This window comes from Electrona antarctica, assembly GCF_951216825.1.
Source record: "Electrona antarctica genome assembly, chromosome: 20".
In the NCBI taxonomy this organism is placed as follows: Eukaryota; Metazoa; Chordata; class Actinopteri; order Myctophiformes; family Myctophidae; genus Electrona; species Electrona antarctica.
Window position 1 is genome coordinate 36076856 of NC_136801.1, and position 23102 is coordinate 36099957.

General features: G+C 43.3%; 2 protein-coding genes across 3 annotated transcripts in view; both read right to left on the reverse strand.

Moving 5' to 3' along the window:
* Positions 1 to 22445, reverse strand: part of LOC306913170 (uncharacterized protein) — a 32095-nt gene extending 9650 nt beyond the window's left edge. Inside the window, exons 1-5 of one of the 2 annotated variants that reach the window (XM_079489749.1) lie at positions 22191 to 22445; positions 20797 to 20902; positions 19982 to 20128; positions 10993 to 11280; positions 7413 to 10228 (exon numbers count right to left, since the gene is read on the reverse strand). In XM_079489749.1, coding sequence (XP_079345875.1) covers positions 9438 to 10228; positions 10993 to 11280; positions 19982 to 20128; positions 20797 to 20881 — 1311 coding nt within the window. In that variant the 5' untranslated portion in view covers positions 20882 to 20902; positions 22191 to 22445 and the 3' untranslated portion in view covers positions 7413 to 9437. Of the gene's footprint in view, positions 1 to 7412; positions 10229 to 10992; positions 11281 to 19981; positions 20129 to 20796; positions 20903 to 22190 lie in introns of those variants that run through there. The other variant, XM_079489750.1, reaches the window with a different exon arrangement.
* Positions 1392 to 7240, reverse strand: LOC306913172 (uncharacterized protein). The gene is made up of 4 exons (XM_079489754.1): positions 6929 to 7240; positions 4539 to 4637; positions 2408 to 2701; positions 1392 to 2131 (listed from the first exon to the last, which is right to left on the reverse strand). Exons 2-4 carry the CDS (start codon positions 4606 to 4608, stop codon positions 1509 to 1511), a joined length of 987 nt encoding a protein of 328 aa, XP_079345880.1. The 5' UTR covers positions 4609 to 4637; positions 6929 to 7240; the 3' UTR covers positions 1392 to 1508.
* Positions 22446 to 23102: the final 657 nt, after the last annotated feature.

A 23102-nucleotide genomic window follows, 5' to 3' on the forward strand; every position in this document is an offset into this window, starting at 1 on the left:
CTTGCACTGTATGCAATCTTGTAGTTGTGTATAGGACCCCCTCTAAAATGAGATGCTGCATCTCAAGGGGACATCCTCCCAATACATTTCTGAATAAAGTTATTTAAAAAAATAAATACAAATAAAAAGGTTAGTGTGTGCAAATTCCGCTGGCTTATGCCAGCCAGAATTGTAATATCTCAGATTCTTCTTTTTGGTTCATCACGAGCTTGATTTGCGGCTAATTTCTCTAAACCATATGATCCCCGGTTACAAAATGTATGTTTTGGGTAACATAACATTAGCGGGACATGTTACATAGTGGTTTTTCACTTTCCAGGTGAAACGCCTTTCAAAATAAATGGGTTTTGCATTGAAATGAACGAGTGGCAGTCCTGGAGTCTACAATTCAGCCACAAGATGGTGGTGTTGGCGGTAAATGAGTCAACACTTTAAACTGATTACAGGAAGGTGAAACTTCTGTTCACAGAAGAAGTATTTGTTTTCATGAAAAATGTTGCTGGTCTATCAACACCCTAACACCTAATACAGCTGTTTAATTTGATCCAGCCGGTGAGGTAATTTAACCCATTAATGACGGGAATGCATCTGCTTTAGCGTTTAACCACTTTAACCATTATTTTAAACTTCAGCTGTTGAAAAATAGCAGATCTTCTAGCTCAAATTGCACACTTCCTGCACTGCACTAGGGACCTCCAGGACATGCTCCCTCCACCTTACACCAGACGGCAAAACACCCGCCGATGCACAGCCACACCAGAACATGCTCTCGACCACTCAGGCTCCAAAACACGCACATCGGACAGAACTTTTCTCCACACTGCTGTCCAGGTGTGGAACAGCCTACCAGAGCATGTAGTTGACTCGATCATAGACAATGGCCTATTGGCCTTCAAGCCTTTAAACGCAGAGTTCATAGACATCTAACCAGCCCTCACACAGACTGTTGAGCTGCAGTGAACCGTTTGATTGGCCAATGGCTATGTATCCACAATTGAATCGAAAAAATAAAATAAAAAAGTGCCGCGCTAGGAGCTTGTAGATCTGCTTTTTTGAATGATTTCACAGTGAACCTTTTTAACTCATACCTTTGCTTTTGGGAGGTCCCAGGAACAGGGGTCCGCTGCCAAATACAGATAATTCTGGGGGTCCTTGACATGACAAAGGTTGAGCACCACTGACAGAAACATAGGGTTTTCAGACAACCAAACAGAAAACTGTTAGTTTTAGAAGCCTTTTTTTTTTAGAATCGACCTCAGGTCTAAATGGGTTAAAGTTTCGTTATTTACCGGTATTTATTTTCAGAGAACTTTTTTTTCAGAGAACTTAACTACCTGAAACTCTTTTCACATTGTTAACATCGTTAACAATGGGTTTTCTCTAGTGTGGACATGCTGGAGTCCCTTCAGCTGACGTGACTTTTACAGTGGACATTTTTTTTCTCCAGTGTGTGGATATGCTGGTGAGCCTTCAGACTAGATGACTCACTGAAACTCTAATAACACCGTTTACAGTGGCGAAGGATTATCTCCAGTGTGGGAACGCTGGTGATACTTCAGAGAAGTTAACTGACAGAAACTCTTGTCACAAAGTTTACACTGGAAAGGTTTTTCTCCAGTGTGGATACGCTGGTGTATCTTCAGCTCCCTTTTCTGAATGAAACGTTTGTCACAATATGTACAGTGGAAAGGTCTTTCGCCAGTGTGGGAACGCTGGTGGTAATTCAGGTAATTTAATCTACTAAAACTCTTGTCACATTGTTTACACTGGAAAGGTTTTTCTCCTGTGTGGGTAACCAGATGTGACCGCAGTAGCCCTATCGCACGGAAACTCTTGCCACAATGTTCACACTGGAAAGGTTTTTCTCCAGTGTGGATACTCTGGTGTCTGTTCAGCGTATTTGCCCGGGTGAATCTCTTGTTGCAATGTTTACATTGGTAAGGTCTTTGTAAAGTGTGGATATGCTGGTGTCTCTTCAGGTCAGTCGGATAAAGGAAAGTCTTGTCACAAAGTTCACATGGGAAAGGTTTTTCTCCTGCAGGTGAGTCACACAGGTGTGTCTTCAGGCCAATTGCAGTAAGGAAAACCTTTTCACAATGTGTACAGCTGTGGGTCTCTGAAGACGTCACTCCTGAGAGAAAGAGAGAGACAGACAGACAGAGAGAGAGAGATGTGGATAGGCAGGTTAAAAATAGTCAGTACAGGCACAACTTGAAAAGCTTCCATCAAACAAGTTCCTTGTTTGGGAGCTTAGTGCTCCCAAACAAGGAACAAGTAACCTTCCTTATTACTTTATATGTGTATTTCTTTCTTCATATTTCGCTTTTCTTCTCCTAATTTAATAACTGTGCCAACTCTGTTTTCCCTACAAATGTAGTTCCTGTCCCTGTGTTTAACACTGACTGACCTCCACCGTACTCCTCCCAATAATCACGGTCTTCGGTGTCAGATTCACTGGACTCCTCCCAATCATCACTGTCTTCAGTGTCAGTGCCAGATTCAAGTTTAACTTCAACGTGCGAAGAGATGTCTTCATCCTCATCTTCACTTTTCACTGCTAGTAATGTCAACATTGACCCATCAGGCTCCTCTGGTCTTTGAAGTAGCTCCTCCTGTCCCTGGTTAATCTCTGGAGGCTCTGGTTCCTCCTGAAGCAGACTGGGGCTCCTCTCCCGTTTAGGAGAAAACTCCTCTTGGATGTCTAGGAACAGAAAAACAACATGATAGTCAACACTGGATTCCGTTTTCTGTCTTTTCCATGTACAAAATTAGCTATTACCAGTTATGAAGTAGACTTTAAGCAAAATACATATTTTCTATATTCTCTCTCTCTGTATATATGTATGAGTTTAGATTTGGGAGTAAATTAGGCAGGAGTTTTGCTGTAGGTAGTTCACCTCCAAAGTAGACCAATCATAGCTCATGCCTTCAAGTGCACGACGTTATGCAAGACACCTCCAGACTAGAGCTCTTCACTGGATCCCCCGAATTTCGAAAACACCTGAGTGGACCCAAGACCCGCACGGGTCGGAGCCGTGTTTTATCATATTCACTCGGGCAGGGTCAGAATCGGCCGTATCCCCCGCGGACCTCGGGTCTGTCAATCATTATGTCTAATGCCCGAGTGGATCCGAGAAGACCCGTATGCTACTGACACTGTGTGTGTCACGTGTGTGTGTGTGTGTGTGTGTGTGTGTGTGTGTGTGTGTGTGTGTGTGTGTGTGTGTGTGTGTGTGTGTGTGTGTGTGTGTGTGTACCGTCAGTACTGTGTGCTTTTTGTTGTTGTTGCAAATGTTAATAAAATATTCAATCAGTGTGTGATTGTGTGTCAGTCTGAGTGTGTCTCTCACTGTCCGCTGTGTGCACTCTGCTGCGCTGCGGAGGAATGAGCGCAACAAACTGAAGTTCTGTTTAACGTGTGATAATTTAGGCTGACCTAGGATCACACAAACCTCCTCCCTGTAACCCTGATCATTCCACTTTTGGCATGACAAGTCCATTAAATCTTCAATGGGCTCTAACTACTGAACACATTTTTCAAACAGATTTTTTTCTGTTTCCCTATCTCTGAAATAGGGATGCACGATATAATCGGTAGCATAATCGGACACATCGGCCATAAAAAAAGTGAAAAAAATTCCAAGCCCCCAGTAAGGCTATCCAACGTTGACGATGCCACTACCTACTGGCGAAATGTGGAATTGCAGCACTTGATGGAAGTGGACAGACGTTCATGACGTCACGTGAAAGCCCGGACCTCGGCTAGGCTAGGCTAAACTTCTGCTCGCTCGAGCCATTGAGTTATAATTATACTTCCGGAAGTCTTCCGGGTGCTTCAAAACGCCACTGAGCAACTTCCACTGAAATTAATAGGGGGGGGGGGGGGGGGGGGGCTAACGCTCCAGTTCGGTCTCTATCCTTTATATACTCTATGTGTCATTCACACCGCGGCCACCGCTACATCTCCCTTACATTATTTTGCAGATCTGCACATATCTCATAAACAGTGGTGTCATGGTCGTAGAATGCAGTACCACGCCATGGTACCCCAAAAAATGTGATGCTCACGTGCAGGTACGGTACCGAACGGTGCATGCGCATGCACGCTAGAACACGTCCCTAGATTCAAGAGAAGACGCACCTAAACGGGTCACCAGACTTTTCAAGATACCGTGCCCAAATCAAAAGGCTACTACTTTGCATAACAGCAGGTTTAACTGTTCACGTTCTCATACACGGTAAGCAACACAGCAGTATGGCTCCAGTAGCTAGGCTACTGCTTCTGTGGTGTTCTGAACGCAACAACAACATTTCTCCTCCACCCTCAAAGAGATTTGTCCAAAGCATTTTTTTACTGTAGTTTCGCTATGTCAGCACCGTAAAGAAGTTTGCCTGATTAGTCTGATTGTCTACTTTTGTGTTTGTGTGTCTAAAACTCATATACACAATAAACAATATAGGCTAGGCTATCTGTTTTTCTGTGCACATGCACACATGTAGGCGCGTGTGCGCCTTGAAGCTGGAAAAGAGAGACTTACTGAGGTCTGGCTGGTCTTCAGGTTCCTCCTGTTTCATTGAAACGGGTCTTGCTGGGTACGGAGAGTTCATCTGCACCTGCTGTCTGGACTCCTCAGAGTCTGGAATGTAAAAATGATTAATTACAAAGACTTTGAGAGACACTAAACTTTCTCTATCTCTAGGTCGTCCACAGACGAGCCCTCCATCGTCGCTTCCAGTCATCCCGGTTCTCTCTCCATACATCTGGCCAGCTCGTTGGTGCTTTGACAATAGAGCGTCGCAGTCCCGCCTCCTACCCTGGACCAGGAAATGAAACCCAATGCATTATTCTCATAGACATTTCTTAAAGTATTTATTTAAAGACGGTTACGCCGCGGACAAAGCCAACTCGAGTCGTGACAACTCATGACAACACAAACAATATTTTGGACCAAACAAATAATTAGAAAGAAGAAAAAAACGGCAGGTTACAACACTTTTTTTGTTGTTTTTCTTCTTTGTAATTATTTGTTTGGTCCAAAATATTGTTTGTGTTGTCATGAGTTGTCACGACTCGAGTTGGCTTTGTCCGCGGCGTAACCGTCTTTAAATAAATACTTTAAGAAATGTCTATGAGAATAATGCATTGGGTTTCATTTCCTGGTCCAGGGTAGGAGGCAGGACTGCGACGCTCTATAGCAGCCAATAAGGAAGGACTATTTCGGTAATCACTTTTCATTTGGATATAATTCTTAATTGACGAAGCCCGAATGGACTTCTTGGTCCCTTATTGTATTTGGTTTGGCCATATATTTCCTTCTTCCGCCAAAAAATAGCAGTTCGGGCTTACCCTCGGTCCCAACCTTACTCATCTGCGAAGAGAAAAGCCTGGTCACACTCACAACCTAAGGCTACAAACCTAAGAGAGTGCATAGCCGGAAGTGTCGGGTCGGAACATTCGTTAGATGCATTTCCCCCGGATACGACATTTTCCGACAAATCACAACACTTTGTGTCATAAAAAAAATTAACACCCATCTTTTACTTTCTCTAATATAACAACCTAAAACATAAACCTTGGCTGAAAAAAACAAATCCTGTCCTGTAACAAAATTTTTAATTTGGACGTTTATATTATATAAAAAAAGTTTTTTAATAGAATACAGTATAATGACGGTATTAGTATAATGACGGTATTCAGTATTTTTTAGATACTCCGCGATAATACCGGTATTGACTTCAGATATCGCAGGAAACGGTAATACCGGTATATTGCCCAAGACGCATATGCGTCTCATGCCGAACAACTTTCGTGTTCTGACTTTTGATCTCCCACCATTTTGAATTATATGAAAAACAGTTCAAATTTATCTCCGTTTGAAAATCACTTAAATCAGATTTCCTGCCAGGATTTTTGAGCAATTTGCCTGAAATGTTCTACACAGTCTATCAACGACCAGCCTGCTGACCAACACAGGCTGGTCAGCAGGTGCCCCCGACAACTCAACTGTCATTGCATCTCTGTATGTATTTATAATTTTATTTTACCGACGGCACGGGTGGGCGGCCGTGTGCGTTGTCTGCGTCACGGTAGTTATATAATAAATACTGGACAAAAAACAATGTTCCAAAATATGAAAAACAAAATTAACACTTTAATAAAAGGCATTTTTAACCGAGCGCCCCGGCTATTTTTCTCAAACAGGGTGCGTTCGGAAAACTCAGGTGAACACAGGGAGCGCACTCGCCTATTAGTTTGCATTGGCAGTGCGGTCAGCGTGCCTATATCGAACACACCCATTGTTTCAGAGTGCAACACTCCTCCCGATCGATAGAGGCGCATATATGAAAGTCCATGGCAAAAAAACAGCTCGGATAAAAATGCTTTTTATTAACAATGCGGAATGCAGCAGTGCTAATCGCTGTACCAGCAAAACTGCGGTGGGGGGGGGGGGTTGTCTAGCGATTTTAAAAACATTTAGTCTCTGGCTAGGACGAACCATGATTAAGCACTGAGACCAGGGTTGTCAAGTCTGCTTATTTGCCACGACTTTTGGCTTATTTTTTTCCCCCAGAGTTTATTATTATTGCCTCACCTGGTGCACTGACACTGCCCAGGCCGAGCTGTGCCAACTGCTGCTGAAGATGTTATAAGACCTATATGCCTATTCTATTGTGTTCTATTGTGCACCCGCGCTATGGGGGGCACTAAAAATGACACACACACTTGGTGCTTTATGGTGTCGTCCACCAATTATTTTATTGAGTTGTACTTTAAATGTACTGTAATTCTGCAAACTGTTAATAAATCAATCAATTTTCAACAGGGTCCACCATTTTCAATTCATCAGAACCACATGTTCAGTACCAAAACACTGAAATACCCTCTACACTCTAATTTACATCATTATTGTATATAACAAAAACATACCTTCCGATGACGTATTCTGGTAGAAAACACACTTTAACACATCCAAAGTGGGGAAAGTTCTATTCCAGTCTCGAGTCTCTCGACTGTACTTGAAGCTATCTTAGCATTAGCGTTACCATACAAAACAAACAGTCTTTGAACATATAATGTGAAAAATGTTCCCGTTTTCTTTACAGACTGTCGTGCAACGAGATAATCTCAGACACAAGTTGCACAAAGGGTTGTACTGCAAACTGTATATCATCATCACACAGACATTCTCTGTATCACGTTCACTCTCTGCTCTGTTCGGCAGCCGCTTTGTTCACCAGTGTCTAGTGAACACAGATAAGGGAGTACAGATAAGACTTCCGGTGGCCCAGCTCTTCAGAATAAAAGTATATTCTAAAGTAAGTAAACAAAAACGATTAATTTGCACATTAAATCAGTAAATTAAGTATTTAAAGGAAAACATACAACACAAATTATGTGTATTTGTATTTTTATTAACATTTATAACAGTTAATAACATTAACAAATTATCTAAATGGATGTATGCTGTTCACTGGAGTGCAGTGACGTAGAGTCTGTGGGGGCCAGGGGGCCTCGGCCCCCATGAGGAATTGGACCAGGGGTCTCGGCCCCCATGAGGAATTGGACCAGGGGTCTCAGCCCCCATGAGGAATTGGACCTGAATATATATATTCGCCTCGGTTCGTCCCGTTTGTACCGCACCAGGTCTCGCCGCGCCCATTCGCGCAATTCTCGTCTTGCATTGACTTTGTATGTAATCGCGCCGCTCTAACCATCCAAGCCCAGCACCTTAACACCTCTTTTTTCCTCCCTGTCCTGGGCGGGGGTGGTGGACCGCGCGTTGCCTGTCCCCTTGTACACATGCAGATCAGGCATTGAAATGCTAATCTGGGTGCTCGTTTCCACCTGCCAGGTAGGTAAGAGTATGCATGCATACAGTACTGTGCTCTGCTTAGGCTACTTATTCACAATGAAACCACCAATAGCAAGAATACCCTGGCTGGCAACAGCGATGCCAGCCTGCCGTTGAAACCTTCCGCCGTCCCAGTGACAGAACACAGCACCTGCCGAGGCGGACAGGACTACCCTGCAATCATGGCAGTTAAACATGCTCTTCTGTTTATAATCTAAACACTGTGACACGTTTAAAAAGTGTTACAAATAAGTGTTTAGAACCTAAACGCTTGAGTTTAGTGTGAAACGAAAACTCAATTGTTGGCGGGGGGAGGGGGGGCGGGCCCCCATGACGATTATAAAAACATTTCGTCTCTGCTGCAGTGCATAGCCCTTACAAATAGGATGAAGACGGTTCAGTGCCAGTTGTTATGGGAAAAAAACAAACAAACGGAAGAGAAACTTCCGCTGGCTTATGTCGTCTATGGGAACACAGTTTTTACAATCATACCATGTACCACGGATTCTTCTTTTTGGCTTGGCTTGACTTGCAGCATATTTATATGATCCCGGTTACAAAAAAATATGTTTTGGGTGAATTAAATAACATTTGTGGGACATGTTACATGGCGGTTTTTCACTTTCCTGACTCTCGGTTTCTGGGAGCAACTTAAATTAAATAGGTTTTGCATTGAAATGAACGAGTGACAGTTCAGCCACAAGATGGTGGTGTTGGCGGTAAATGAGTTAAACAGCCTAATTGCTTGCATTCAATTTGAACTGAAACGCTAAAAATAACAATTAACAGGTAGATGTGAAAAGTGCAGGGCAAATGCCTCTAGGGAGTGTGCATACAAAGTTGTATACAGATCGGTGCAGTTATAGGTAAAAACAGGAATTGGCCTGTTATAGCGCCACCGTGAGGCTGATTTGTCATTTTTTAAGTGGCATTTCGTCTCAGAGTTACAGACCCATAAGGGTCCATTTGGTTCCAAACTATCATTTAGCTGGGGACCCCCTGGAACTCCCTCAAGGACCCCTGGGGTCCCCGGACCCCACTTTGGGAACCACTGATGTAGAAATCTATTTCACTTTTTGTTTTACTCTTATGTATGGGTACATGCTGAACATAGCAGATCTACTGTAACAAGTATTTTGTACATGTATATAATTGTACATGTATATCATGTATATGCAGATACAGTATAGATACTGTACTACCTGACCTGTACATGCATGTATAGCCTATTCAACGTGGGAAATATCGTCATCAAGCATCATCATCAACATCCTCCTGATCCACGTCTTTTTTTCTTCATACATGTATAGCCTAAGACTTAGGCCCCAAGTAACGTAATGTTACGTAAGGTTTGTTCAGCGAAGGCTACAAATAACACGAGGAGAAATATTATCTTCCAGAGAACATAACTGACTGAAACTCTTCACATTGTTAACATCGTGACAAGGGTTTTCTCCAGTGTGGACATGCTTGTGTATCCCTTCAGCTGATGTGACATTTACAGTGGAAAGGTTTGTCTCCAGTGTGTGGATATGCTGGTGAGCCTTCAGACTAGATGACTCACTGAAACTCTAATCACACCGTTTACAGTGGGAAAGGTTTGTCTCCAGTGTGGTAACGTTGGTGATACTTTAGAGAAGTTAACTGACAGAAACTCTTGTCACAAAGTTTACACTGGAAAGGTTTTTCTCCAGTGTGGATACGCTGGTGTGTCTTCAGCTCCCTTTTCTGAATGAAACATTTGTCACAATATGTACAGTGGAAAGGTCTTTCTTTAGTGTGGTAACTCTGATGCACCCTCAGATAATTTGCTCTACTAAAACTCTTGTCACATTGTTTACACTGGAAAGGTTTTTCTCCTGTGTGGGTAACCTGGTGTGACTTCAGTAGGTTTAACTCACGGAAACTCTTGCCACATTGTTCACACTGGAAAGGTTTTTCTCCAGTGTGGATACTCAGGTGTGTCTTCAGAGAATGTGCCCGGCTGTAACTCTTGTTGCAATGTTCACATTGGAAAGGTTTTTCTCCAGTGTGAATACGCTGGTGTCTCTTAAGGTCATCATAATGGAAACTCTTGTCACAATATTTACAGTAGAAAGGTTTTTCTCCTGTGTGGATACGCTGGTGTATCTTCAGTTGACTTGAGTGAATGAAACGCTTGTCACAATATTTACAGTGGAAAGGATTTTCTCCAGTGTGGATACGCTGGTGTTTCTTCAGATTACCTTCATCGCTGAATCTCTTCTTACAATGTTTACATTGGAAAGGTTTTTCTCCACTGTGGATATGCTGGTGTCGCCTCAGGTCCCATGCAGTAATGAAACCCTTCTCACAATGTGTGCAGATGTGGGTCTCTGAAGACCGGGACCTCACTCCTGAGAGAGAGAGAGAGAGAGAGAGAGAGAGAGATAGGTGAATAGGCAGGATAAAAATAGTGAGTACAGGTACAACGTGAAAAGCTTCCATCAAGTTCCTTGTTTGGGAGCACTTAAGGGCCTTGCAAACGTGAAGCGAGGAACGCAGGCGTTGTTGCCTGGATCAACACAGGTCTCCTCTAGGTCTGTTGAAGAGGGACGCAACAACGCAAGCGTAAAAAAGCTAAACAGAATCCAGGTCTGGTGAGTCGCGGGCGTGTGCACGTAACGAGCACGTGCGCAACAAATTCACGGGACCGCGCGCACGTAAATACGCTTGCGTTGGTTGTCGCACCATGACTTCTCCGAGCAAAAACGCAGGTCTCATTGAAAATGAACTATATGGCCTGGGCCATGGCTCAGCGGTCCAGGCACCTTGGCTGGTAATCCAGTCTGGCAGTGTGCCGCGGGTTCGACTCCCGATCCCGACGGCCTTTACTGCATGTCACCCCCCATCTCTCTCCCCATTTCCTGTCAGCCTACTGTCTGTCCCTCCATAAAAAATAAAGGCGAAAGCCACAAAAAAAAACATTTAAAAAAAAATAAAGAAAATTAACTATATAATAGGCGCGTTTTATCGTTTGCAAGGCCCTTAAGGCATCCCTAAAAATACTTTTATTTATTTATTTTTATTTTTTCGCTTTTGTTCTCCTAATTTACTAACTGTACCAACTCAGTTTTCCCCACAAATGTAGTTCCTGTCCCTGTGTTTAACACTGACTGACCTCCACTGGACTCTTCCCGATAATCACTGTCTTCAGTGTCAGATTCACTGGACTTCTCCCGATAATCACTGTCTTCAGTGTCAGGTTCAAGTTTAACTTCAACGTGCGAAGAGATGTCTTCATCCTCATCTTCACTTTTCACTGCTAGTAATGTCAACATTGACCCATCAGGCTCCTCTGGTCTTTGAAGTAGCTCCTCCTGTTCCTGGTTAATCTCTGGAGGCTCTGGTTCCTCCTGAAGCAGACTGGGGCTCCTCTCCCGTTTAGGAGAAAACTCCTCTTGGATGTCTAGGAGCAGAAAAACAACATGATAGTCATCAACACTGGAGTCCGTTTTCTGTCTTTTCCATATACAAAATTAGTTATTACCAGTTACGAAGTAGATGTTATAAAAGGTGGTTCTGGAAACTTGACTTCTGAAAAACCAAGTTAATTAGTACGATTTAAGCAAAATACATTTTCAAAAGTAATTTGTGAGCTCTGATTTGGGAGTAAGTTAGGCTCTATGCTAATCAGGATGTTCTTCTGTAGGTAGGTAACCTCTAAAGTAGACCAATCACAGCTCATGCCTTCAAGTGCATGACGTTATGCAAGACACCTCCAGACATGAAACCTTGACATGTCTGGTGAAAGTTAATCGGCCGTAGTTTAAAATCTATATAAACTGATGTATATGCTTCCATAGATGTGGCTCTCTATGTCTAGAAATAAGTCTATGAATCCGTCTGTGACTGGGGCAAATTTCAGAAACAAGTCAAACCACTATCGATCATCGCAACAATAGGCCATGTTTCAGTTTTGTACATATTAATAAAGCAGACTGCAAGCTTTCAAGTGACATGACGTGCACTGAAATAGAAGAATATGTACTTATTTGAATGTCGTTAACCACTTAACTCCACCGTCCAGCGTCCATCCCCCTGTGCAGCGAGACACAAGGACACCACGTGGTCGCAAAAAACTCCTCCCTGTATCCCTGTATCGTTCCACTTTTGGCATGACAAGACCATTCAATCTTCAATGGGCTCTACCAAACTGATTTCTTTCACAAGAAATCAGCAACGGACGGCTCTCTTACTACCAACGATCCGGTGTGCGACCATCCTCTTTATTCAGATTTGAAATAATACTTGATAAGTGCTTAAAGGGGAATTCCACTCATTTTCAACATTTGACTATGTCATTAATATACCTAATAGCTGTTGTGTGGAAATAATTTTAAAAAAGTCCCCCCATTCTGTGTTTCCTAGAACTGTAGGTCTGGAAAAAAAGCATTAACATTAGGGTCTAAGGCTCTATGGTATATTAATGACATAGTAAAATGTTGAAAATGAGTGGAATTCCCTTTTAACCCTAACACTACACCTTTTCTTTTCATAATGTTGCTGATGTCTGAGGTGGGTGGGTCTTTCAGTACCTTCATGCTCAGTGACATTTTCTACAGGCAGGTGTTCGGGTGAATTTCGCCCGTGTTTAGTAATAGAGAAAAATCCCATACACCCACAATGTGATTTTTTGTAATTATTATTATTCATAGGGCCATTCTCACATGTCCCAGGAATAGGTGGACCAAAGGAGAAGTTCCCAGCTCCATTCCTTTTTAGTACCTCAAATGACCATGTATTTCTGTACTCAGGGATTAAAGAAAAATTTAATCCCAAGAATTACATTTATTTCAGACCATGTCCCAATATGTGATTTGTGAAACGGTGTGTTATGGAATATCAGGTATATATAACAGTTCTATATATCAGGTATAACAGGTCTGTATGTGCTATACAAATAAAGTTTTATTATTATTATCATCATGTAACTGACCAATACGTGAGGCCGGCCGATGCCTGTCGTTCTCCCATACACGGTCAATTGATCACCGTAGCAACCGCAGCGGCAACAGTCTCTGCATCAGTGTCACCTGACGAAGTGATCACCCTTAACACCTTAGAAGCCCGGAACTATTTAATCCATTTCATCCAGGGTGCCCATCATTTGTAGCGCACGGACCACTTTTAACGGCGCACCGGAAGCTGGTGTGCATGTCTGTGTAGCAGCTAACAATATAGCGTCGCAGTCCCGCCCTCTACCATGGACCAGGAAATGATTCTCCGTTCATTTTCCTCATAGACATTTCAGAAAGTATTTATTTAAAGACGTTTACGCCGCGGACAAAGCCAACTCGAGTCGTGACAAAGCATGACAACAAACACAATTTATGGGGCCGAAAAAATTATTAGAAAGAAGAAAAAAACGGCAGGTTACAACACTTTTTTTGTTGTTTTTCTTCTTTGTAATTATTTGTTTGGTCCAAAATATTGTTTGTGTTGTCATGAGTTGTCACGACTCGAGTTGGCTTTGTCCGTGGCGTAACGTCTTTAAATAAATACTTTTTGAAATGTCTATGGGAAAAATGCATTGGGATTCATTTCCTGGTCCATGGTAGGGGGCGGGACTGCGACGCTCTATAGCCACACCACTCTAGAGTCGATCGACAACAACGGGAGGTAATAATAAATCTATCGCGACTAGCGACTGGACCGCTGAGCGCCGTCTAACACAGGATATTTTTTCAGAATTAGACGGGATGATTTAGATCGGGAGTTATGATCGTTTTAAGATTTTCGTTTTCGTCAGCTAAACAGGCAGGGGAGATTTTCGATGATGTGTCACTTTTTGACACGTCATAGGATCGAGGATCGAGGATCCAAGGCTCTAGAGCGATGCGAACGGTTTTGTTTTCATTAATCTCCGTCCTGTTTATCAATCTCCGTGTTGGGCACTTGACCATGACCTTGAACTTGGACGGAGAACTCCGGCTTGGACATCCAAGGTGTTAATTATAGGCGAGAACCCCTTTTTAACCCTACCCTTCTGGACGGGAATCTGTACAGTATCTACAGTACTATTCAAAAATTACAAAAAAAAGAAAAAATGATGTTGCCATATAAATATTTTTCAGAAAACTTTTAGATTTAGAAGGCATTTTAGAATCAGCCTCAGTCCAAAATGGGTTAATTATTGAACAAACATTCTTGAAAGCAATGTTTAGTTAAATGACAATGGGCAGTATTATACGTGTCTTAAGTACCAGGTCTTATGACTTAACTTAAGACCTGGAGGCGTGGTCAATGCTGTTTGGCCACTCAGAATAGCCAAATGGCATTGATCCAGGTCTTAAGTTAAGTAATAAGACCTGGTACTTAAGACACGCATAATACTGCCCATAGTGTGTTAGTTTAAGGCCTCTACATAGTCCGTTTTGTTCCTTGCGTGGGGGAGTCAAACGGACACAAAAAACGCAAGCTTATTTTATACATATATAGTCGCTCCGTCGCTTACGTCGTTTACGTCGGTCTATTATAATCTTTTGATTGATTGATTGATTGAAGAATGTATTAACAGTTTGCAGAATTACAGTACATTTCAAGCACAAACTCAATACAAAGGCTGTTAACTGTGAGTGGACGACCCAATTAAGCATTACACTTGTTTCCAATAGGGTCCACCATGTTCAAATCATCAAAACATTTAGAGACGTACAAATAGACACTTCTATAGACAGAACAGGAATTCATCATAAAGGAGGTAAAAAGGGAAAAGAAATATATACAGTGAGGGGAAAAAAGGGGGGGGCGGGGGGGGGATTCAGATTTTACGGGGGCCAGTTTCGAATTGCAGCCATCCGTAGGTGCCCTTTGAGAGCGGTTTTGAAGGAGTCAAGGGATTCGCATGTCTTAATGACAGTTGGTAGGGCGTTCCACATTTTGGTGGCATAGGAGCGAAAAGAATTTAGTCCCTTGTTTGTGCCGAATCTGGGTTGTACATGGTTCGTTGCACTCCCTCTGGTGTTGTGGGTGTGGACTTCGTTAACATTAAGGAAGTATCTAGACAGGTACATGGATATCTTGGTGGTGTATCGAATCTTGTGGACCAGACCCATTGCAAGATGCTGTACTCTGTCATGTGCAAGACACCCCCTGGCACCTGCAGTTGGTCTATTTTACTACATGCGATGCGTCAAATAATATGTTTAGATTGTATAAACTGTACTGACGTGCCACTTTATTTTTTGTTATGAGTTGAGATGTAGTTATAACTGTATATAATGAGTTTTACACTATATCATCAATCGAAATAGGCTATATACCACTGCCAATCCACAAGCTCACACCACGACGCTTGCAAGCTTGAAACTTGTTTATTCTAATTGAATTGACCGACCAGTTTTGCGTCTTTTGCTAGTGCTGTAATCAATTAATCATTGCGTTCACATGGGCAGATTGCAGTCTACCATTCATTGTCAAAGGAAGCCGCTAGTGGATGATCATCAGCAACGGAAAACACGGTTTGTTGGTCGCAGAGTTCTCGTCTGAAAAGCAGGGCTGGACTGGGTCAAAGGGCTAACATTTGGCCCAAAAACATATTAAAGCAATGGGGGCGGCCCATTCTTTTGGTGGCCCATTGCCCACTGGACATAACGTCAGTCCAGGCCTGATAATCACCGACGAGTTTGCAAAGCAGTGCTTCGAACGCTGATGTCATGTTTAACTTCCAATGTGATTATCCATGCCGATCGTGTTTACGTTTACAACTCAATGTGCCGGCGGAAGTGTTGTCCTCTTTCAAGAGGGGTCGAGCAGAGGAAGAAAAGCCTTCTTGCTCTCTGCTGCCTCCAGGTGGGCAGGGTGTCCTCGACGCAAGGTACGCAACGCAAGCAAGGGGCGGGTGGGGGTGCGCACGATCAAATACGGAGCATGTCAAACAAAGCACTGCGCACACACACAGTGGCCTCTCCAATATGGCACAGTGTATGTATCATCTATATGGCAAAGCGCTGATTATCAAAACATAAAACTATAATAGTAAATACTAAACAGTGTGTGCGTCGCACACTGGTACACAGACCAGAAAAGAGAACACAACAGGAGAGGGGGCATCATTGGCACACAGCGCCAGCAGCAGCGCGCAGCACAGCACAGCACAGCACAGCACAGCACAGCACAGCGGCCCGAGAACACAATACAAAATATAACGGCGGCGGCGGTGGCTCAGGGGTAGAGTGGCTGGATGGTAACCGCAAGGTTGCCTGTTCGAACCCCGGCTCCCCCAGAGTTAGTGTCGAAGTGTCCTTGAGCAAGACACTGAACCCCTAATTGCTCCCGATGTGCTGGCTAGTGCCTTGCATGGTTTCTGCCGCCAACGGTGCATGTGTGTGAATGGGTGAATTGATGCACAATCTATGTAAAGCGCCTTGGATAAAGGCGCTATATAAATGCAGCACACTGTTTATCAATCTCCGTGTTGGGCACTTGACCATGACCTTGAACTTGGACGGAGAACTCCGGCTTGGACATCCAAGGTGTTAATTATAGGCGAGAACCCCTTTTTAACCCTACCCTTCTGGACGGGAATCACTTTTGGTGTTCTGTACAGTATCTACAGTACTATTCAAAAATTACAAAAAAAATAAAAAATGATGTTGCCATATAAATATTTTTCAGAAAATTTTAGATTTAGAAGGCATTTTAGAATCAGCCTCAGTCCAAAATGGGTTAATTATTGAACAAACATTCTTGAAAGCAATGTTTAGTTAAATGACAATGGGCAGTATTATGCGTGTCTCAACCTCTTAAACCCCAGCGGGGTCCAGGAGGGAAAATCAAAAATATCGGAGTTGGAACCTAAGACCTTGACCAGCCCCATTTACCCGCTGAGAGCTGTTCATGAGGTGGACAGCCTCTGCCCCCGCGGGCGGGGGATTGGGGCTCAAGAGGTTAAGTACCAGGTCTTATGACTTAACTTAAGACCTGGAGGCGTGGTCAATGCTGTTTGGCCACTCAGAATAGCCAAATGGCATTGATCCAGGTCTTAAGTTAAGTAATAAGACCTGGTACTTATAAATGCAGTGATGTAAATAGGGTGCGTTTTGCGTCCCAAAACGCACTTTATAGTTATGGGACGCAATTCACCATCAGCCTCTGCGTCCACAGGACGCAACTTTATCCTGGCTGCACTGAAGACTATGGTACTCTCTCGGTCACACACTGTTCTACGTGGAAGTCTAGCACTCTTTCGGTCACACACTGTTCTACGTGGAAGTCTAGCACTCTTTCGGTCACACACAGCATGCAACATCGGGGAACGGGGGAAGTTTAAGTCATGCAGCACTGAGCGCTCCGCTGTCCCCCCGCCTCACTCATATCACACTTTGGCTGAGTAAAGGCTGGAGCCTGGGTCCGAGGGGCTAATGGACTGTAGCCTACATGTTGTTTACGCTCCGGAGTCCAGACCCATGCAGTTTAATAATATACAGTCACACCAGAATGCACACTGCTGTCTCGTGTCTCATCACAACCCAATGCGTGACCCGTGAAGTCGGGGGGGGAAATAATAAAAGAGAGAAAAGAAAAAGACGGAGTGACAAATCGTTAGCAACAAGCTATGCTAACAGACTGGTGGTGGTGGTGTTGGCTATTAGCTTGTTGCTGCTGCTGATTCAACGCACTGATTGAACTTCACTTCATGTCCGCCTGTAACGTGAACGAATCCTGACACCAGCGCTGCAAAAACAGACAGATCTACAAGCTCTCAATGCGCTGCAAACGGCGCTGCAGAGATGGGCGCATCTGCGGGTTCTCAACGCGTTTGTTTTTGCAGCGCTGGTGTCAGGGTTCGTTCACGTTGATCTACAAGCTCTCAACACGTTGCAAAGGCAGAGCAGGAGGCCCTACAGAGGGTGGTGAAGGCGGCAGGTAGGATCATCGGGTCCCCTCTACCATCTATCACCTCCGTCTTCACCTCCCGCTGCCTCGGCCTCTCCCACCGTATCATCAGAGACCAGTCACACCCAGCACATTATCTCTTTCACCTCCTTCCCTCAGGGAGGAGATACCCGTCCAGTGCTAGTAGCTCAAGACTGACAAACAGCTTTTTCCCCTACGCAGTCAGACTGCTAAACGAACAACATGAGCATTGACTGTCCCCTCATATGCATCATGCATTCTGACTCTAATTGGACTGTGATAATTTATTGGTTCCCTTCTCATACATCATGCACTTTAAAATATCACCATGCACTTTACTTTGTGTTGTATGTTATGTTTTAAGTTGTGTTTATGTACTACGGTTATGTGGGAGCTCCCTTGAAATTTCGTTGTATGCTCAGTGTATGCTTGGTGTGCAATGACAAATAAAAGTCTATTCTAAACGGCGCTGCAGAGACAGGCGCATCTGCAGGTTCTCAACGCGCTTGTGAATCTGTCTTTTTTTCGACTTGCGACCTGCTGTAAACTGTAATCACATTGCACGAATATATTGTCTATCGGCGATTTTTGACCAGACGATGGACGATGGGAACATTTTGCTATATCGCCCAACCTATTGCGTGTGTACTGTGTAGGGCAGCTGCCATTCTTCCCTGTAGACAGGGACTCAAGTGACTTCTAAGTTCCACTTTTCCAAAAAAAATATTTTACATCCACAATGGCAAACCTATTTGCATTTTTCACCATCTGTGCGCAACCTAACGCACACACAAACACACACGCACGTATTAACTGTATATATGATGCTTTCGGGGGGTGCCAATACATTACAGTGACAGTACAGTAGAGGGACCACCACACGGTAACTGTCATTTCTCAACCGTTTCGGACGTGGCACGGCACGGCACGCCGGAACCGGCCCGGCCCCCTGGGTGCATTCCTGGGGGTCTGGAACTCCCCCCCCCCCCCCCCCCCGCCCCCCGCGAACCCCCTCAAGGAGTTGCACCACTCACTTCACACAGGTGTGATTTTTTTTGGGACTCATAATAATTTTTTGGGACTCATTTGAATGACCACATCCCGGGACCCATTACATTGAAAACCTATTTACATCACTGTAAATGCACCATTTACCATTTACCATTTATAACATTAACACTAGTGGCAGGTCTATATATTATCATCACAGCAGCCAGCAGCAGTTTGGCACATCATCAGAAAACAATCTGCATTACCTTCCACGTGAGCCTTCTCCTCCTCCTCCTCCTCCAACTTGATAACGTTCTCATGTTAGTTTGTTACTTATTTTCTGAGCCATGCAAATAAACAACAACCCGCACTGACCGGAGACGGAGAGGTTCATATGATGTGCCCCGGTGATATGAGATGAGATGAGATGAGATATACTTTATTAATCGGGGGGGAGGAAGTTCTTATGCATTGTATAGTCTGATAGCAGTTGGCATAAAAGAGAGTCTGTATCGTTCCATGTGCATCCTCGGGGGGAGTGTGAGCCTCCGGCTGAAAGTGCTCACCCTTTCGGGGGGATATCGTTTGGGGATAAAGTTTCTGCGCTTCTATCTGTTACTTCTCTGACACAGCGCAGTTCAAACTTCAAATTCAGCCAGTCAATAGTGGGACACCGCGCGCTGAGAGCCACAGCTGCAGTTGGTTTTTAATTAAGGGCGCGTTCTGAATGCAATGCAAACTAATAGGCGAGTGCGCTCCGGTGCATATGCAAAGGGAAATAATGACTTCTGTCCGTGACAATAATCAATGCTACAGTTTGAATTCTGTACACACACACACAGAGCAAAAAATATGATATGGGGAAAACTTTATTTTATTTTTTCAACTTTCGACTTCTCCTAATCTGAATCGACTTGTGTTAATGAAATCGATAAATCGATTTTTTAGTGAATGCCATAGTCTGTTATCAACACATAACACACCACTGAATTCGGCGATTGGCCAATCAGAATCAAGCATTCAACCAAGCCTTGTAATAACTGTGTATAATACATAGTCTGTCAAGCTGGAAGTCTGAACGCTATGTTAGCAAGCATTCCGAAGCCTGCGATTCCGATGCATCGCCATTCCGACTCGCCCGCATTATTACCGTGTCCCTAACCGCACGCCGGAAGCTATGTAGTCGGAATGGCAGTGCGTCGGAACACCACTCTGACCCCCATGAGGTTATCCAGCGTCCCCAGTAAAAACCCACTCACCCAAGTCAAAGTCGTGGAAGTGCTGGGGTAATCGTCTCTGTCTCTTCCGACGTCCTGCTGCTGGGAGCTCTGGAGAAATGGTTATGGCTGGTTCTGGAGAACTCATCTTCACCTGCAGGCTGGACGCCATAGACCGGCCTGGGGTCTCTGGAATGAAGGAACAGAATAAGCACGTTGACACTGAAGTTCACAGATCAGCTATTTCTGCTATTTTTTAAAGTATACATTTTATAAAAATGGCAGTAATAATAGTAATTTGTCATATCTGCCCTGTGCACCTCTTTATTACGAAGCCTAAAAGCCAAACAGAAATGTAATTTATATTCAAAACGTTCCGATTATCAATAACAAAAACACAATTAAATCATTAATCACAATTATTTGTGTGATAATTAATCGTCAACTTAAATGTGTAATTGTGACAGCCCTAACTGTTGATCGTGGTTCGTCCAGCTAGAGCAGAGATTGTATCGCTTGTGAAAGATCAAAATCACACCAGGACATCATTTTGAAGTGAAATTATTATCCACTTATTCTCTATATTCTTACTGATGAAGCTCAAATATTGAACTAGAATGAACCATAGCCTTGCTAGTATTCGGGGGGTTTAGGGTACAGGCTATAGAGCGCCACAGTCCCGCCCACTTTCATGGCCCGGAAGAGAATTTCCCATTCATTTTTTCCCATAGACGTTTCAGAAAGTATTTATTTAATGACCTGTAAGCCTCGGACAACGCCAACTCGCCTCCTGACAATAAACAAACCTTTTTGGGCCAAACAAATAATTAGAAAGAAGAAAAACTCCAATGTTGTACCATGCCCTTTTTTCCAGAGGTCTGGTTGGTCTTCAGGTTCCTCCCGTTTCATTGAAACGGGTCTGGCTGGGTATGGACAGTTCATCTGCACCTGCTGTCTGGACTCCTCAGAGTGTGGAATGAAAACAATAAAATCGCAAAGTTCAGGATTAATTACAAAGACATTGAGAGACACTTAAAGAAACTAGAGATGCTCCGATCAATTGGCAACCGATCTGTGATCGTCCGATCGCCTCCAAATTACTTGATCAGTGATCGGCAATTTACCCTATCTGGAGAAACCAGATATATAAAGTCAGATATATAATATAATATCATTTTGCATCTTTATGACAGGCCTAAACATTCTCCCCTTCCCACACACACAATTACAGTTTTGACGTGGGTTTTTACATGTTTGGAAATATTAAAATGTTCCCCTTGCGCACAAGATCGGTAGCGGCTCGGGATCAGTCCCAAAAAACCTGATCGGAGCATCCCTAAAAGAAACCAGAGATTTCCCGGGATTGGAACACGAGTGTGCAAGCAATAAACCCCAGAAATTGCAGGTTCAGCATAGGGTTAACTTCAACTCCCTCTCTAGGAGTCTACTGTCTAGGTCGTCCTCCAGTCATCCCGGTTCTCCATACAGCCAGCTCCTTGCCGTTGGTGCTTTGCGCTCCTGCGTCTTTCTTGTCAATAACAGCCAATAAGGAAGGACTATTTGAGTAATCACTTTTCAATTGGACAAGTTACTTTTTCACAGAGAATTTCAGTGCCAGGCCCTTTTTCCACTGCAATATTTTCTGCAGTAGGCCTATTTAATATGATGTCGAAAATATAATTCTTAATTCTTAATTAAGGGACAAAACCCAAAGGGACTTCTTGGTCCCTTATTGTATTTGGCCGGATTTTCTTCTTTTTCTTCTTCCACCAAAAATAGCAGTTCAGGCTTAACCGTGCAGTCGGAAAGTTGTTCGGCATGAGGAAACATATGTGTATTGAAGCTTTATTGCTGACGGTCAAACGGTTCATGAGGTATGCCTGTTCAAAGTTAGCATTTTCAATTGAGTGCTATAGCGCCACCCTTTGGCCAATGGTTGTGGGCTTCGCATCTTCACCGTTTGGCATAGCCCTCTTTTAAATTGCAAGTATCGCAAAAACTGACTGCACGGTTAAGCCAGAACTACAATATTTGGCAGAAGAAGAAAAAAACATACCAATACAAATGAGGGACCATAGGCCCTTGGCTTGGCGCTTGGCCCCTCAATGAAGTGTTTTCTATTCTCAGGCTAAACAGTAAACACTGTTCAGGTTCACTACCAAAACACTGAAATGCCCCTTTTCTTTCAGGTCAACACTCTAATTAAATTAAATCATTGTTGTATATTAAAAAAAACAAAAAAAACACATACCTTCCCGGATGACGTATTCTGGTAGAAAAATTAACACATCCAAGTGAGGAACTAGTATATAGTGTCGAGTCTCTCGACTGCACTTGAAGCTATCTTAGCATAGGGTTAGCATACAAAACAAACTTATTCGTGTGCAAATTCCTCCTCTTTTCGGACTGTCGTGCAACTAGAATCTCAGACACAAGTTGCACAAAGGGTTGTAGCATAATGTACACTGCAGTGCAAACCTATATCATCACACACAGATATTATCTGTATCTCGTTCACTCTCTGCTCGGCAAGCCCTGTTAGCAGTGTTGCCAGATTGTGTGATTGTGTGAGAGAAATAAGGAACCAGGCTGACTAGACTATTTGAATCTACAGATCTACAAGCTCACAGTGCGTCGCAATGCGACACGTTGTGAGCTTGTTAGATCTGCTATTTTCAAAATGATCATGGAAAGAAAAGTGACAAAATGTTTTTTTTTTAAACATTTTAACAACATAATACTTGACAAAATATTTTGATGTAGGGTCCTTTAGTTGGACAAATATATTTATCTGGGGGTCCTTGATATGAATTTGTGTGAGAATCACAGGTTTAAACATCATTAGGATTAGGCAAATAAGCAACTACACTTTAGAAACAAGACAACAAAAAACACAACCAATAGGCTACCAATATTTTACAAGCAACTTTACAGAAAAACAAGCCCAAACAGGTTTAAACATCATTAGGATTAGGAAACAAGCCCAAATAAGCAACTACACTTTAGAAACAAGACAACAACAAAAAAACACAACCAATAGGCTACCAATATTTTACAAGCAACTTTACAGAAAAACAAGCCCAAAGTCGCTTATAAGCTGAAATGGCAACACTGCCTGTTATCTGATGAACGTACACCCCCTGCTGGCTGCGTCAAGTTACTG

Coding starts and splice junctions, on each gene's coding strand:
- LOC306913172 (XM_079489754.1), bottom strand. CDS start 4,608: ATGAACTCTCCGTACCCAGCAAGACCCGTTTCAATGAAACAGGAGGAA. Junction 2,702..4,538: donor TGAAGACCAGCCAGACCTCA/GTAAGTCTCTCT, acceptor TTCTGTTCCTAG/ACATCCAAGAGGAGTTTTCT. Junction 2,132..2,407: donor TTGGGAGGAGTACGGTGGAG/GTCAGTCAGTGT, acceptor TCTTTCTCTCAG/GAGTGACGTCTTCAGAGACC.